General features: G+C 43.3%; 1 protein-coding gene across 2 annotated transcripts in view; it reads left to right on the forward strand.

Moving 5' to 3' along the window:
• Positions 1–518: 518 nt before the first annotated feature.
• Positions 519–15,705, forward strand: part of SRGAP3 (SLIT-ROBO Rho GTPase activating protein 3) — a 221,875-nt gene continuing 206,688 nt past the window's right edge. The window contains exon 1 of one of the 2 annotated variants that reach the window (XM_032784222.2): positions 519–1,433. In XM_032784222.2, coding sequence (XP_032640113.1) covers positions 1,367–1,433 — 67 coding nt within the window. In that variant the 5' untranslated portion in view covers positions 519–1,366. The remainder of the gene's footprint in view (positions 1,434–15,705) is intronic. The other variant, XM_032784223.2, reaches the window with a different exon arrangement.

Raw genomic sequence — 15,705 nt, forward strand, 5'->3', positions numbered from 1 at the left:
CATAATCATAACCAGTAACCCGTAACCTGGTCTTAGACACCTTATATGACCCCCTTTACATAAGATCTGGTGCCACTATAGGACCTTGGTTGCAAACCATGTTCTATATGGTCCCAGTTTATATCAATAATGTCACACGCCCTGCCCATAGAAGTCAAACAACACTTATGCTTGAGCCCTATTGACTTCAAGGATGTAAGGTTCTGCCTGTGCATAGGGGCATTTCGGGGGGGTTTTATACCTCACTTTACCCAGCTCTATAAGGGGTACTGTACCCTGTTCCTCAGTCCCAGAGGATGATATGAGGTTTAATTAACAAATGGCTGCACACGCAAAGCACCGCTTAATCAGTGGATCTCAAGGCACTGCAACTGATTTTTGCAACAACAAAATCCTTTTAGGAGGCTAATTTGGAGATAAAACATCCTGGAGTCAATACTACAATCAAGGCAAAAATCTGTGTGTTATCTATCCGATCTCTGCTTTCTGCTCAGCACTTCCATTCTCTTTACCAATAGCACTGAACTGAGCGAGCAGAGGAGACGGTGCCCAGCGCTCTTTTCTAGGACAAACTCGTGCCTCTCCCCCTGCAGAGTGGTGCTGTTCAGCAGAGCTAAGTGCTTCTTTTACACCTTTTTGCAGCCCTGATTGCTGCCGCCGGCTCTTGCAGTGAGTTATGCTCTCCTGTAGGCTACAATGTGTCAGTTGTTATAAAATCTGGGGGGAGGAGCCAGGCTGCGTGACGTGGGGAGAGCTCGATTCAAGCCTGCAGTCAAAGTAGGGCTGTGCACAAGCTCCAGGAGACGGAGCAAATGCATTTCCAGCAGGCAAACTTCTCTCTGGGTTTTTAATCCTCTAGGTTAATCAGACGTGCTGAGGGGTGGGGGTGTGAGGAAGCGAAATGAGAGCCCCTTTTGCAACCTGACCTTCTTGGATTAAAGCCAGGGCTTTCCTTGCCTGCGCTGGGTTTGACTACATGCTGCGAAGGAGGAGTCCTTGCGTGTGTGTGTTGTTGGGCTAGGCTGTTGCTAAATTGTGATTAATATTTTTTTTTTCAAAAATCTGTCTGAAGATTTGGGTGCAGCTGAGATTCCCCCACTCCCACCTTTTAGTATTGTTTCCACAAGGGCAAGCTCCCAAGCTTCCTTGCTGGTGCTGCAGCCCCTTTGGTTGTTGCAAATGAAGGGAATTCTTTTTGCAAAGGGAGAGAAGGAGGGTTTTTTATCTTTGCAGCAAAGTGAAACAGGCACGCTTGAAAAGCTGCGAAACTGACTCACTGTGATCAAATAGAGCGGAGCAGACCGGGGGGACTTTAAAAAAAAAGAGAGAGAGAAAGGATCCTGGGATCTTTTAAATCTTTCAAAAGATGTCATCTCAAACTAAGTTCAAGAAAGACAAAGAGATCATAGCAGAATATGAAACTCAAGTAAAAGGTTAGTGAACGCTTTACCTTTTGACTCCCCACCCTTCTCCCCTTCTGTTTCTCATTGTCAAATCTTATTATGGATCAACAATCTTACTGTGAAAATCCTGGATAAGCAGCCCAAGCCCGGGTTGTTTTATTTTCTGCCTTTGGCCGTACAGAGAGAACGAGCGGTTTGGTGTGTGGATTATACGATGGATGGGTAGTAAAAGCTGCATTGCAGTTGTATGAAAGCTATATGGTTGGCTTTAGGAGTGTCAGTTTTAGTAAGATCCATACTTCCTCTTCTTGGTGATAAGTCATTCTAAAGCCATTGTGATAAATTTCACCTTTCTCAGGTAAAGTAGTCTTTTTTTCTATGTGGCTATGAATATGTATGCCTCAATCTGTTTGTTGTATACATAAAGCAATTGACATTTAGTATGCATTATGTGGGCAAGGATGTATACCTCCCACGTACAGCATATCCACAGATATTCAGCATATTCATATTAACAACTATTGCGATATAAGATTACTATCTATTCCATGCAGTAATATGTAGGATATATCTTAATGCTATTTAAACTAAGGACATTTAAATATAGGACTGGCACTCCATCCTTAGCTCCCAGGTCACACAATATATGCCTAGGCATAGTGGTAGAATATATGTTGCACACACCCTCTGCTGTGAAACCTCTGCAATAATAGGGTGGGTTCTGCATGGAATTTCTGGCATCAGTATATGTATTTATTCCTAATTCAGTAGCTCTGCCATAATCTAACAGTTTTTGTCTTTCCGCCCTTCTTTTAAACAAGTATTAAAAAAACCAATTTTCATTGAGAAATTAAGGTCCAGTGCATGGGTGACCTTTTAATTTGCGGATTATTGACACGATAGATTGTGCTTTCTGGTGTGGAACCAATATTAATGTCTATTTATGACTTTCTTTAATCTGTGGATTATTGACAGGATAACCCAAAGAACTGTTATGATCTGTTGTGTTTGCATGCCCTTGCCATCTGCTGATAGGTACCAATTCTGTGGACTGTAGACAGAAATAAAATCACTGGGAAACTTTGGATGCAAAATTGATAGTGAGCAGTTGCTACATATTAAAATGGAATGGTCACCTTCATTTCTTTCTTTTTTTTAAAAAATTATTATTTAAAGTGATAACTTTCCCATGAAATTAACAGTTGAGACCCAGATCCTACAAACACTTAATTCATGTTCTTAAGTTTATGTGCATGAGTATTCCTTTTGAGTTCAAGGGGGCTCCTTGCATGCATAGGGTTAAACACACATGCAAGTGTTTTGCAGGATCAGGATCTTAAAGGGTAAATGAGATTAGTGATGTATTTTTGTAAGTAAATAAAGTGTACCATATTTGTTTGCATTCTGATAATGTAGGCCCTGATCCTGCAAATACTTTTGCAAGTGACTTTATGCCTATATGTGGTTCTATTTAATTCAATGGACTGCTTGTGGACATAACAATTGTTAGTAAATGTTTTTACAGGATCAGGTCTCTTAAGGCAGACTGTTCTATTTCTAAATTTTACAGATAAAATGCAATAATAAAAAAATTTCCTGGGCTGAGACCACTGAATGACAAATTTCAGGCACTGAGCTAATTTTTATTGCAGCTGGATTTATAATGGAAAAGTTGGCCTCTTCTAGTCTAACAGTACAAATGGCTCCAGTGTAGTGAAAGGAGGGGTGGGTGGCTGTGTTTGCGTGTGTGCATAATTGCACATGAATAATGCGTGTGTTTATGTATGATTTTATTCTGATTATTAAAAACATGATTTTTAATACAGGGCCTCATAATTGTGCTATTAATTGTTCTTGGATAGCCTGTAATTTTGTTAGAGGACTCCTTAATTTTGTTCATAGTACCATCATTATAATAATCTGTCACTTGGATTATTTTTGTTGATGGCCAAAAACTCTTGCTCTTGCTATTTTAAACTATTCATTGTTAATGTGTTTCCATTTAAAGAAAACCCAGAATATATAGATGTAAGATTATATGGAACAGCTCTCATGACCCTATCATAATTTTTGTTATATAGAAATTCCATATTTTGCTGTTTCTAAATCTCTGGTTAAAGGAGAAATCGTTCTCTCTCACACACACACACCCCCACACCCAAAATTAAAAAATGTACAACAGTGTGAAATGCATCAGTGAGGGAAGACTTGTGAACTCTTAAAGTAAAAGAACTAACTTTCTTTGATTCTCACTAAGGGTCAATTAGCTTGTGTCAGTTTCCTCCTGAATTCAGCCACATCTCCCTCCCCAGATACATCATTTAAATTGAACTGCTGCTTGGATGCCTCAAACCAGTGCCAGATGGGAGGATTTTGAGGAGGGGGTTGTCAGTTGATTTTGTGCCATTGTTTACTCTCTCTTGCACTTCAGCCTTTTGTAGCCAGTTTTGAAGAATGATATAACAGTCACAACATATACTGCTTGGTGCCAATTACCTTTCTCCTCATGTATAATTTGGGCAAATTGATGTTATTGCACCCTGCAGTTAAGCAGATAAAATACTCTTAGCCTATGAAATCTCTCTGTTTGTAAAGGGGAGGGAGGGATTTGCTTTTATTCCTAAAGACTGACCCCTGCTTATACAGTGTATTTAAAGATGGATTGGGCCAAATGTGGACCCTACTTCTCCCTCTACACCACTGATATCACTAGGGTTGTGAGAGGGTGACTGAAGATGGGGTAATGGCTTACTCTTTCCAACAAGTTTTTCCATGAATATCTCCATACCCTTTTGTGGTGTATGACTAGGTTCAAAATATTAATTTGCCATGATTGTTCATTGTCTGACTTCAACAAAATGGAAATGTTGAAGCTGCAGGCTCATTGGCACTGGGGCTGTACTCATGGAACGTGTTCTCCTTTGATGCCCTGTTTCATCACAGCAACCGGGACTTGGGCCAGGCCACTTTTCTGGGTGACAGCAACAAAGAATGGAGGCTCATTTGCCCATCGAGTTGGGATAGTTTTCTTGAGGTTATTTCATTCTTACGGTGCCTTTTGTATTTACAGAAAAGTCTGTTTTCTGATACAACCACCAGATCTATCCTTTAATCTGAATATATGTTAATTTATGCATTGCTGAAGGCTGCAAACAGTGAGGAGAGAGGATTTGTTTAGGATGATGCCAAGGCATGTGACTAGAACTAACAAGATGAAATTAGGAACGGGAATGTACACAGTAGGTCTGGTTCACCACTGCCCCACTGCAGGTTTATGCTGGCATGACTCCTGTGAAATCAGTGGTGTTATCTCTGTGTAAAACTGGGGCTAGGATGACCAAATCAGGACCAGAATTTTGTATCAGCTGAAACTTCCTAGCAGATGCATTTTGGCTGGTGAGTAGTTTCCATGGGGCAATGGTGGGAGCTCTCCTGTTTGAGACATTTAAAAAAAAAATCTATCATAGATTGGGCAAAACACTAGAGAGTATACTATAGGGAATAATTGTGCACTGATGGCTTTCCCCACCCCAGCAGGATGGATGTTCTCGACTTTGGGGGTCATGACCTCCTCTCCTTCCTCCCTTCCCCAGTGTCAGGGGGTTGGGGTCACTCTACCCTTCGTATGTTGCTAAAAGATCAAACTAGGGGTACAGTCCTGGCTTAACTGAAATCAGTGGCAGAACTCCTGATAAATGCATTGTGGCCAGGACTTCTCCAGGATGATCAGAACGGTCCCGTTTGGCCTCTAGAATCTGTGAAATGGGAGAGGATCCAGTATGGGAAAAGCTGGGAACTACTGGAATAGATAAACCAGTCAGTCTCTTTCTCTTAACCGCTTTGGTTCCATGAACAGAATGGCTAATTGCATTGAATGGCAGTACTCACAAGGCTGAGCTTTAAAATGAAGCCAACATTTAAGAGGAAAAATTATGGTTGGACAGTTATGTTTATTTAATTGTCTTTGATCATGTTTCATAACTGTGCACCCAATTGGTGGTGTAGTTTATAGCTCCAGATGTTGAGCACCACTATGCAGAATACAGAAAGGCTTGTATAGGGAAGCCTGAGTACCTCCTTCAAGGAAGGGCATGTTCTGTGAATATCATGCACCTCCTACATGAACAGAACAGAGTGAGGTGCTTTGGATTCCAGCAAATGGTTCTGTAATATGCAGGATTTATCAATGTACATCTATGGTGCAAACGAGTTCCTTCACTAAAGCCTTGATGGAAGCCTTACAACATCTGTTTTCTCTCTCTTCCTCCTTCCCCTTTGTGATGTTGAGATCTGTAACCAAACTTCCTCCATGTCTCAGTGTGTTGGTTCAGGCCTATCTATATCTGACACGTAATCTTTGCAGTTGTTAATCAAATTTGGTTCTCCTCCAAACTGCACTACCCCATTGAAGGCAATGGGGTTGCATGGATGTAAGCTTGAGGAGAACAGGCCTTCTGTTTTTCCTTCAAGCTAACCTAAGTCTTGACTACAAAATCTCCAACAAATGACTGAAATGGAGAAAACTAGTAAGAGAAAGAGACTAATGGAAACAAAATTCTGGCATTGGAACAGTTGGCACATGATTCTAACAGGAGAAAATTGAAGAAGCATGTCTCATTATGGAGAAGAGGCCTGAATGCTGAACGCAGGGCTACAAAGTGTTCCAAAAGGCTAGATCAAAAAGGGGGAGAGAGCAGAAAAAATTCACACATTTATTTCCAGAGAAGTATTTTCACCTGGAGAGAGAGAAAAGGAGTTTGCTGTAGTGGTATGTTAAAATTCCACCTCCCAAGAAAAGATCCATGCAGGGAGGATGATTACTGGCACATACTACATCCGTTTATTATAGAGGAAGTTACTGAGACTTGTGATACAATGATGACCGAAATTATGGCTATATTAAGTGCTAGTTTTCTCATCCAGTGTGTCAGAGGCCAGAATGGAGAGAACTTAATTCCCACCTCTTTAACCCATTAACAATATGGGGATAACTAGGCTAGAAACAGCAGGCCCTCTTGGTGAAGAGACCACCATGTGATTATATGGTATCTCAAAAATCAAAACTGTTTACTTCCAAAGCAAAACCCAGACAGGTCATGGCACGTTGCATGTGTGTTAATGTGCATGGATGTTGCTGCTAACAGAGCAGTCACTTTAGTAGGCTAGATGCATATCATGGAAGCTGCCTTTAGCTGAGACGAGAAAAAGGGCTAAGATTTAAACACTAAAATTTACTTGGTGGGGAAAATGTGATATAAACATCATAACACAATAAATCAGGGCAGAGCTAGGCACAATAACAAAAAAACAAAAATTCTTACCAGAGAAAAAATCACCAGCACATTGGAAGTGATAGAGAGGTTGGAGAAACACAATGAATTTTAACAGTAACCCTAGCTAGCAATAGTAGAAACAATGCAGATGAAAGCCAGACCGTACTTCCAGTGAGGTTATTAGGGAATTTTGCCATTGATTTCAATGAGAGTGGGTTCAAATCCAAAGCTTTCTAAGGTGTGCAGTTAGTTGAAGAGGAACTCAAAGCATAAAAGAGCAGAATAGGTGTGGAAGTGAAGCAAGATGTAAACTAACTGGAAAGAGCTCAGAGAAGAGGGACAAATAGTTAGTGTGCTGGCTAGATTGATTTGAGGAAAGATTAAAAAAGCTGAGTGCCAACTAAAAGGAGCGTAAGGGGATGTGATCATCTTTCTAACTAGAAGGGTAATAAAGCTCTGAAATAAGCTTCCTCCCCTCCCCCAACAGGGGTTGTGAAATCCCTCATCATCAGAGGTTTTTAACAGGTTGGCCATCAAGGATGATCTAGGTTTACTTGGTCCTTCCTCAGTCAGGGGCTTGCACCTGATGACTTCTCCAGGTCCCTTCCAGCCTTTCATTTCTATGATCCTGTCTACAAATACCTGAAGGGTAATAAACAAACACAGAGGATGGAGAAGAATTATTTAATGGAGTTTGAGATGGGTTTACTGTGGATAATGGGAGGAAACAAAGGAAAAAGGGCATTTAGGCTGAATAGCAGGAAACTTTTCATGGCAGGGAGATTTCAATTGGCCAAAGCCCCACTGCTTGTGCCGTTTAGAAAGTAGACTGGACAGAGCACTAGATAATATAATGTACTGTGTGTGCAGCCTGATGAACTGAGCTCTGCCTCAACTTTGGTCTTGAGCAATTTGCTTGCAGTGCAAGTCAGCTCTGCCCAGTATACAAACAAGGAATATGGATCACTTATGTCCCATTTGAGGGCTGAAATGGGATTGAAGTGGTGTGTAGTTGTTGGATGCAGGGGTGATTTTTCACCCCCTAATCAATCTCTCTCTGTTTCTCATGGGGATAATTATATTTACTTACCTCATTGTGGAAAGGGGGTGGTTCTGAAGATTAGTCAATGCTTGTACCACACTGTTGAACATATAAGGTAGTTATATACATATACCGATAGGTATGTTAGTAGTAGCAGCATTATTACTGGGAGTGATGCAGGGGGTTAGGACTAGGTGACCTAAAAGCTCTTTTCCATCAGTAATGTCTATGCAGTTGGATAAAATGGGCGCTCTTGTTTTCTGTGCTTGAAGAGGCATAATCTATAGTGCTTTCAGTATGCTGATGAAACTCAGCTTTGTCCATATCTTGACAGATTCAGGAGAAGCAGTGGGGTCCTTTACCTAGTGCCATCTGAAGACTGGAGCATGGATGAGAGTGAGCTGTCCGTAACTCGATCCAGATAAAATGATGTGATGCTGTTAGGTTGGGCGGATACAAAGATGCAGCAGACAGAGATTACATTGACCCCCATGACTGATGGTGTGTGCCTGCTGTAAATTGCCAAGGTTCATAATTTGTGTGTCTACTTAGACAGCTGCTGCTGAACAATAATGTAGCAGTTGTGGCAATCGTGGCACACTTCCATCTGCACTTGGCTGGAAAGGTTTGGGCTCTTCCCTTCAGATGTACATCTCACTACCGTTGTCCATGTTTTTTACACTTCAAGATTAGACGCTGCAATGAAGTTGCATCTTAGTCTTTTTGGCAGGTGAAACTGTCTGGATGAGAGGAATGTCTTAGCAAGAGCATGACACCATTCTCACTGATCTGCACTACTTGCCATTTGACTTCTGGCTAGAACTTAAGATGTTGGTTTTGATCTGAAAAGCCTAAATGGCCTGGAACTCACCCTACCTGAGTGACCACCTCTCTCCATGTGCCATAGTGCCCCAGCTATGATCCACAGAGACACTCCAGCTAGAACTGCCTCCGTATACAAAAGAGGTTCTCCATGAGGTGCTCTCATGGGGGCCACTTGACTATGGAATTTACTCCCAGCTGGTTCAAAATAAGCAGACTTTGTTGAGCTCTTGGAGAGGAAGGGAGGGTAGAGAAAATAGGAAAGGGTCTGTGGCTGAATGGGGTATTGGTTGGTTTGTGATTGCTTGGTTCCCACTGGGTATCATTAAGGAGGGGGTGAGGCAGATTTGGATGCTCTGTTACGATGTATGCGTTCATCTGTGATGGCAGGGCACATAGAGCTGCAGATAGGTGCCTTTTTCTTTTAGAAATAAAGAAATGAATTCTGTTTGTCTGCCTTTTGTCAAGCCGTCTGTCCTTTGGCTGTCCCTAATGCTCTCTATCTGCTGTCAGGACCTTTCTCTCACGTCTCTGGAACACTCATCACTACTGCCAGGCCGTTTTCTCTCCTTGTGTCCTCTACTGTCAGTTAATGGGTCTGAGGCCCTTACTTTTTGCATTCTGGAGCTGCTCTACACCCTTTTCTCATTTGCCAGAATATGAGATGGGCCTGGAAACAGCACCTGGAAGGTTCTGTTGTGTATCCAGCAAAAAAGTCTGAAGAATACCATTTCAGGATGCAAGCTTTCTTCTTTGCATTTCCCAGACTGTTCGGAGGCAAGAATGGATGCATTAAAAATAAATGCCAATAAAGCTGTAGGTGCATATTTATTACAGCCACGTTAAAGCTACTTCTACAATACAGGAGGTCCTCCGATGCACAGTTTAAAATGAGCATTTTCAGACATAAAATTTTAATTTGTCTGTCTGGCCAGAAAGACAGATAAATGTCTCTTCAGCCTCATTACTGTCAAATGAATGATTTGTTGTTTTAAATGTGGCAAAACTAACTACTTTTAATTAAGTAGATGCAAACGTGGATGATTCAGTGTTATAAATCTTGCAGGAAATTAGGCATCCTGGTGATAACGCTGTTTAATTTGAAACTGCTTGTTGGGACTTCTGCTAACCCTGGCAAAATATAGGACAGCAGTACCCTGTTGGTTGGTGTTGAAGCCGAGACCCCACAATGCTCTGTCATCTCCTTCTTCTGCTGTGTGTCTGGCAGCTGAAGAGAATCCTCCATGACCCATGGTATGGGAGATCTTCTTTCACTGTTGGCGCTGGCTTCATTGTGGAAGAATTCCTTGGGGCTCATCTCTTGTGCGTTGAGGGCTCTTAACAATTACTATATGAATTGTTGGTAAAACCAGCATTTTAGTGGCATTAGCACATGAAAGTGATTTCTGCGTGAAGAGGGCCTGCAGAATCCAGGGCTGACAAGAACCAAAGCATCCTCTTAATTTTCACTGGAGCACTGCACTTAAATTTACACTGTAGCAGCTAATCCCTTCCCACTGGTCCCGCTTTGCTCAGCAGATGTAGAAGAGTATTTCTATATAACAAGATTTTCAGTGTCAGCAGCCATAGTGGAGAAATGGCAGGTTGCCGTAAAACCAGCACCTGCTCAGAAGACCAGTTGGGTTGTTGTTCCAGGCCTAAATTCATCCAGCCAAACTTTGGCATGTTAATGTGTATAGATACTGCCATCCTATCGCTAAACCTGACTTTGGGGATCGTAGATACTGCAGTTGCAATTGTACTGTTTTGTAAACTAAAGTGAAATGAGAAGGAACCAACAATTCTCTGCTGGATAGAACCAAGAGATCTCATGTGATGGGCTTCTCTGATGTGACTGAAAGAAAGTTTACTCCCTCGTATAGGCTGGTGGGAACTCTTTATTTATTGGACCAAATTCTGCTCTTGGCTGCACATATGTAATTCGCATTGATTTAACTGCAGTGTGTTGCAAATTTTACTGTAAAATCTAAGGGCCAAATACTCAACTGGCATATAGGGCCCTTCGACTTCAAGAGAGCTTTGCTGATGCATACCAGCTGAGACCCAGGCCCTGAGTCTGGCATGAGAGCAGACTTTGTGTACCCGATCCAAGTTGTGAGGCCTGGCATTCATACATCAAAATAGACAAACAGTGTCTCCTTTTCAGTTCATTCTTTTCTCTTGTGGGGTGTGGATTATTATTTATTATTTTTTAATCTGGGTCTGATGACTTCATCCAGGCACATGGGTTTTGCACGAGAGAAAAATCTACACACTGAGAGGGCTGTGTGTGCAGAACAAAGCACTGCTCAGGAGGCAGAGAGTGGTGCACTTCTGTGATCATAATAAAGATTAATTGATGCTCTGTAATGGAAACAAATTGAATCTATCATAGATGCATCCTGTTAAACTAACATCCAGAACACTTGTGCATGAAGGCCAGGATAGTTCAACTAAATCAGTAAGTTCTTGGAAACAATTGACAATCAGAAGCCATTTATGTTTATCTTCAGGATAGCGGCTAAATGGACAGCCAGTAAAATACCCTTGGAGCGGGCTTCTTTCATTTAGCAATTGGGAGGAGTTGGACAGGGCAGCTGGCATCCTACAGAAAGGAACTGGAAATGTAGTGTGTGTACGCATGCGGGTGTTTGTGGGAAAGTAGGCTTTGGGAATAAAGCTCTGCATATTTCACTCTTGTTGCCAACAGGGTCCTGTTTGCACGTGGGCATGGAGTGTTTGTCTGAGAACCATGTTATTCGGTTGTCTTGTAGACCAGTGGTTTTCCAACTGTGGTCTGCAGACCCCTGGGGGTCCGCACACTCTGCCAGATTTCCAAAGGGGTCTGTACCTCCACTCAAAATTTTTTAGGGGTCTGCAAATGAGAAAAGGTTAAAAACCACAGTGGTAGGCTAACCTGAGGCATACTCTAAGGCTCCCCTGCACAGCAACTCTTATTGGGCCAGGACACCCTGGGTTATAGGCAAGATAATGTCCTTGCCACAGTTCAGTTTGCCTGTGTGTTATGGGATCAATCCCGATTCAGCCACAACTGTAGCATAGTTACAAAAGTTTGGTCCTGTGTTCACAAGGAGGACATAAAGAAGATTGTAACATGGCCCAGTCACTACCGTGTTATGCATGGTGACAAGTAAATTTTGCTAAGCCATCATGGCTGAGACTTCAGAAAATGGGAGCCTAAAGTTAGTCTCCTTAAGCTTTTGGCTAAGATGCCTGATTTTTCAAGAGTGCAAAGCACTTCACTGGGAGCTGCCGAGTGCCAGGCTGTACCAGATTTCCAAAAGGTTGTGATTTAATTTATTTGTGGAAATTTTTTTTCTGTCTTTTAAAATACCTCCTGCCTATAATATGTATTTCTTTAGTTCTTTCCATTCCTGGATCTCCAGACATTTTACAACCAATAATGAATTAAGCCTCCCATATTGCTGTAAAGTAAGGGAAGTGTTACCTTCATTTTTAAAGATGAAGAAACTGAGGCACAGAAACAGGTTAAGTGGCTTGCCTGGGGGCACACAATGAGTCTGCTACAGAGCTGAGAATAGAACACAGCTCTCCTGACTCCCAGTCGTGTGCCTCAGCCTCTGCTGCTTCTCCCTGTGACTTGCAGTGCATTTGTGCTGGTTGGCTCTGTGTGCGCCATATTTGAGGTAGCGATGCTCTTCAGCCTGTGATGAAAGAGAGAGAAACCAAAGCCCCACAGAGGTTTAAAATGGAATGCCACCAAATTCAAAGCCCATTCGTGTAACCTGACCAGCCAGAGTAATGGCAAAGGCAGCATTTGAACAGAACTATACTTTAATCCCTTGGGTTCATATGGAAGCATTTGGTTAAGACTGAAGCAGCTACTTCTCCTGAGGGAGTGCCTGCACTTTAGATAAAAAGGATGCCGACTCAGCGGTCTCTCCTTCTCAGCCCTTCCTTCCCCATTGAGCTGTTAGAGCAACAGAAGGTTCCCATTTCCATATTCCTCAGTCCCTGCTGCGTAGCTGTGAGGCAGAAGATTTTTATTTTTCCCCCTGAGACTCCCCCTCAGGATTTTGTTTTTCTTTCAGGTAAAAATCCAAGTGCTCCTGTTTACATCAATGTGCAGTTTAAATCACCACAAGCATTTCTTTCTCTCTCCTTTAAACTTGCACTTGAAGGTTTTACTTTGCTCGAGATTGAGAAGCTATTCCCTGAGCTGAGGGACTGTAGTTAGGAGATCCACACCACAAATATATAACCAGTGTAATCTGTGTATAGAGAAGCATTGATCTCTGTGAGCCTCTGAGCTGGCCTGAAATACAGCAGGTCCAATTCTCCCCCTGTGTTGATTTCAGTGGGAGTAACTTGGATCCTGGCCCAAGAAATGCAGATTACATTGTGATACTAGGGAAACCAACCCAATTTCCCCCTCTGATGCTTGGGCAGGAGAGGAAGGCTACGCTTTGCAGTACTGGGATCCTGATCTGACCTTTTCTTCTCTTTCCCCCCAGACTCCCCTTTCCTAGAGCTTGGGGTGGGCATGTCACAAGACCAGTCTGAATGAGATTTGATCTGCCTGAAAACAGATTCTGTTTACAAAGTTCTGGTTTTCCAGATCTGGGAGGGTTTCACTGGCTTGTTAGTTGTTCTAAACCTGCCTACCCATTGTGTATATGCCGTGTAAGGTGGCAGAAGGCTGAAGCTGAAGTGTCTGGGGAAGTCTGTTCCCTTTGAGGCATTGCAGGGATAAACCCTTGATTACAGGGGTAGTAACTCCCATGTTGCAGTCATGTATTTTCTGCTGGGAAGGTTGGAAAAAGAAGAGCAAATACCCAGGCTTAACTTTTTCTTTTTCAAAATCCCATTCTATTTATGCTGTGGGCTTTTCCCTAGTATTCTTGCAGCTTACCTATACTTGGTTCACTTGTGGTGGCGAATAGAAGGATGTGGGTGGAGTGACGCAGGGATGTGTAGTGCATATGGGTTTGGGTGTTGATTGGATCATTTTCTTAAGCTGATTATTAGTCTTGTGACTGGTTCTATCCAACTGGGGTCAGTAGTAATGGGCAAAGCGGGAACAGTCCACTTCAGGCAAAGGGCATGTGAGAGACGCGTTAAGTCTGAGAGAGGGTGTGGCTTTCAGGGTGTAGGATCAGATCTCCCTGCCCACTGGTCTGAGTCAAGATTTTTTTTTTTTTCTCACTAGGATGAAGTTCCATCATATCTGCTAAATTAATCAATATAAAATACTGAATCCAGTCTGAACTGATCTCCACAGCCACAATGCTGTTCAGATGAGGGAGGAGGCTACAAATGTGGTGTTTCTCTAGCTGGGTTTTGCTCCAGTTTGCTAAGAAAGGTTGGGTGTGTAGTATTTTGTTTGATTTATAATAAAAATCCCACGGTCCCTATGCCTCCTGCTCCCTATTCACTTTGATGGAAATGAGGGAGGTATGTGTGTAAGGGGGGGATTTGTTTCTCATCACCTGTGAGCTGGGCCCTTGCTGCAGGTGGCTGGAGAAGACTAGTCAGGAGCATTTGGGCCATTATTCCTGAGATTTGTTAACTCTGTCACGTGGGGAGCTGCCCTCATGGGAGGGGTGGTTAAGCCCTTTCTGAAATACTATAATTTGATGCTAACGGCCTCTGTCTGTTAGCTGTCTATTCAGTCTCTGGTGCCAGGAAACACTGCAGCCCCTGGGGGCAGAGGGCTCAGTGTGCGCTGCCTTTGCTGTACCTCCAGGTACCTCCCCTGCAGCTCCCATTGACCGCAATTCTCCATTCCTGGCCAATGGGAGTGGCGGAGGGCGGAGCCTGGAGGCAAGGACAGTGTAGGGACATGGTGCCGGCCACTTCTGAGAGTGGTGCAGGGCCCATGGGGGCAATGCCACAGGCCAGATCCAAAGCCCTGAGGGGCCAGATCCAGCTCATGGGCAGTAGTTTGCCCACCCCTCCTCTAGGGGATAGGCAAAGGGAAAGTGTCCATGCTTACCTTTTATTGGACTGGCATCAGTGACTGTGGTGCTCTGTTGACTCGCCCATGGAATCCTTATAGGAATGAATGGAGAAGCCCTTCGCTGGGTGTATATCTTCCCCTCTGACAGGTTCTAGTCTCCCTATGACTTCGTGCTGATGAGATCCTTTTTAACGTGTGTGTTCAGCAGATGGGGAAGACAGAAGCACTTCGGCATGCAGTATCATCATGCATATATGGCTAAGCCACTGATCCTCAGCTTCTTTTCCTTTAAAGCCATATGTTATAGTCCCTTTTGGTTTCCTGGTTTCAGGCAGAGGTACTGTCTGGATCAGGAGGACAGTTGCTCTAGGTTCAGTCTGGGTAAGACAGAAGTATTGCTGATAAGCAGGAAAAAGCCTCTAGAGGAAACCATCTCAGGCTCTGGCACACCAGCAATTAAAGTTGCAATGTCCAGATTTTGCTGGTGCAGTTCAATGGTTCAGTCTCTGGCTCACTTTGGCTCCATCAATGCTCCTGGGTTCTCAGGCAGAGTCTCTAGCTAATGTTGCCGTTTCTATGTTAGGCTGCAAAGAGACTGCAACTGTTTTACTTCTCTCACTACACTGACCCACACCTTCTCTATGCTCTTGGCTAGATAACTGCAGTGTGCTCTGCTTGGAGCTATTCTTGGAAAAAAGTTGAAGCTTCATATAGAGTGGAATGGAGCAGCTTCTCCCTTGAGTCAATCCAAGTGTTGTGAATGGATCCCACTAGTGCCCATTGCTCCTGTGCTTTCTTCTTGTTTAGTCGGAGCACAGGTCACGGTGTTGGCTATGATCTATCCAGCCAAAATAGCCTAGGCGCTCGCTGTCTGAGGGCTCAACACACCTCGTATATGCCCTCTTGCTGCAGCTATGATCAGCTAGGTGGCTCTTGCAGCAGGTTCCTGGCTCAGCAGCACTGGTAGCAGGTTGTCCTCAGCAGAAGCCCCATCATGGTGCTGGGAACTGCTCACACTGGTGGTCTTCAGGAACTGGGGTTTGGCAGCCTCAGGAAGCAGCACCTCGTCCAGACCTTTCATGGTCTGGAACTCAGTGCTCCAGCAGGCTGCTATGTGAACGTTTTTAAATCTTGTTTTCTTTCTACCTCTTTAATTGCTGCCAGGTGCCTGAGTGCTGAGGCAGTAGGGACCATTCATCAAGCTTTTAAATAAATTCCTCTTGT

This window comes from Chelonoidis abingdonii, chromosome 17 (genome assembly GCF_003597395.2).
Source record: "Chelonoidis abingdonii isolate Lonesome George chromosome 17, CheloAbing_2.0, whole genome shotgun sequence".
Taxonomy (NCBI): domain Eukaryota; kingdom Metazoa; phylum Chordata; order Testudines; family Testudinidae; genus Chelonoidis; species Chelonoidis abingdonii.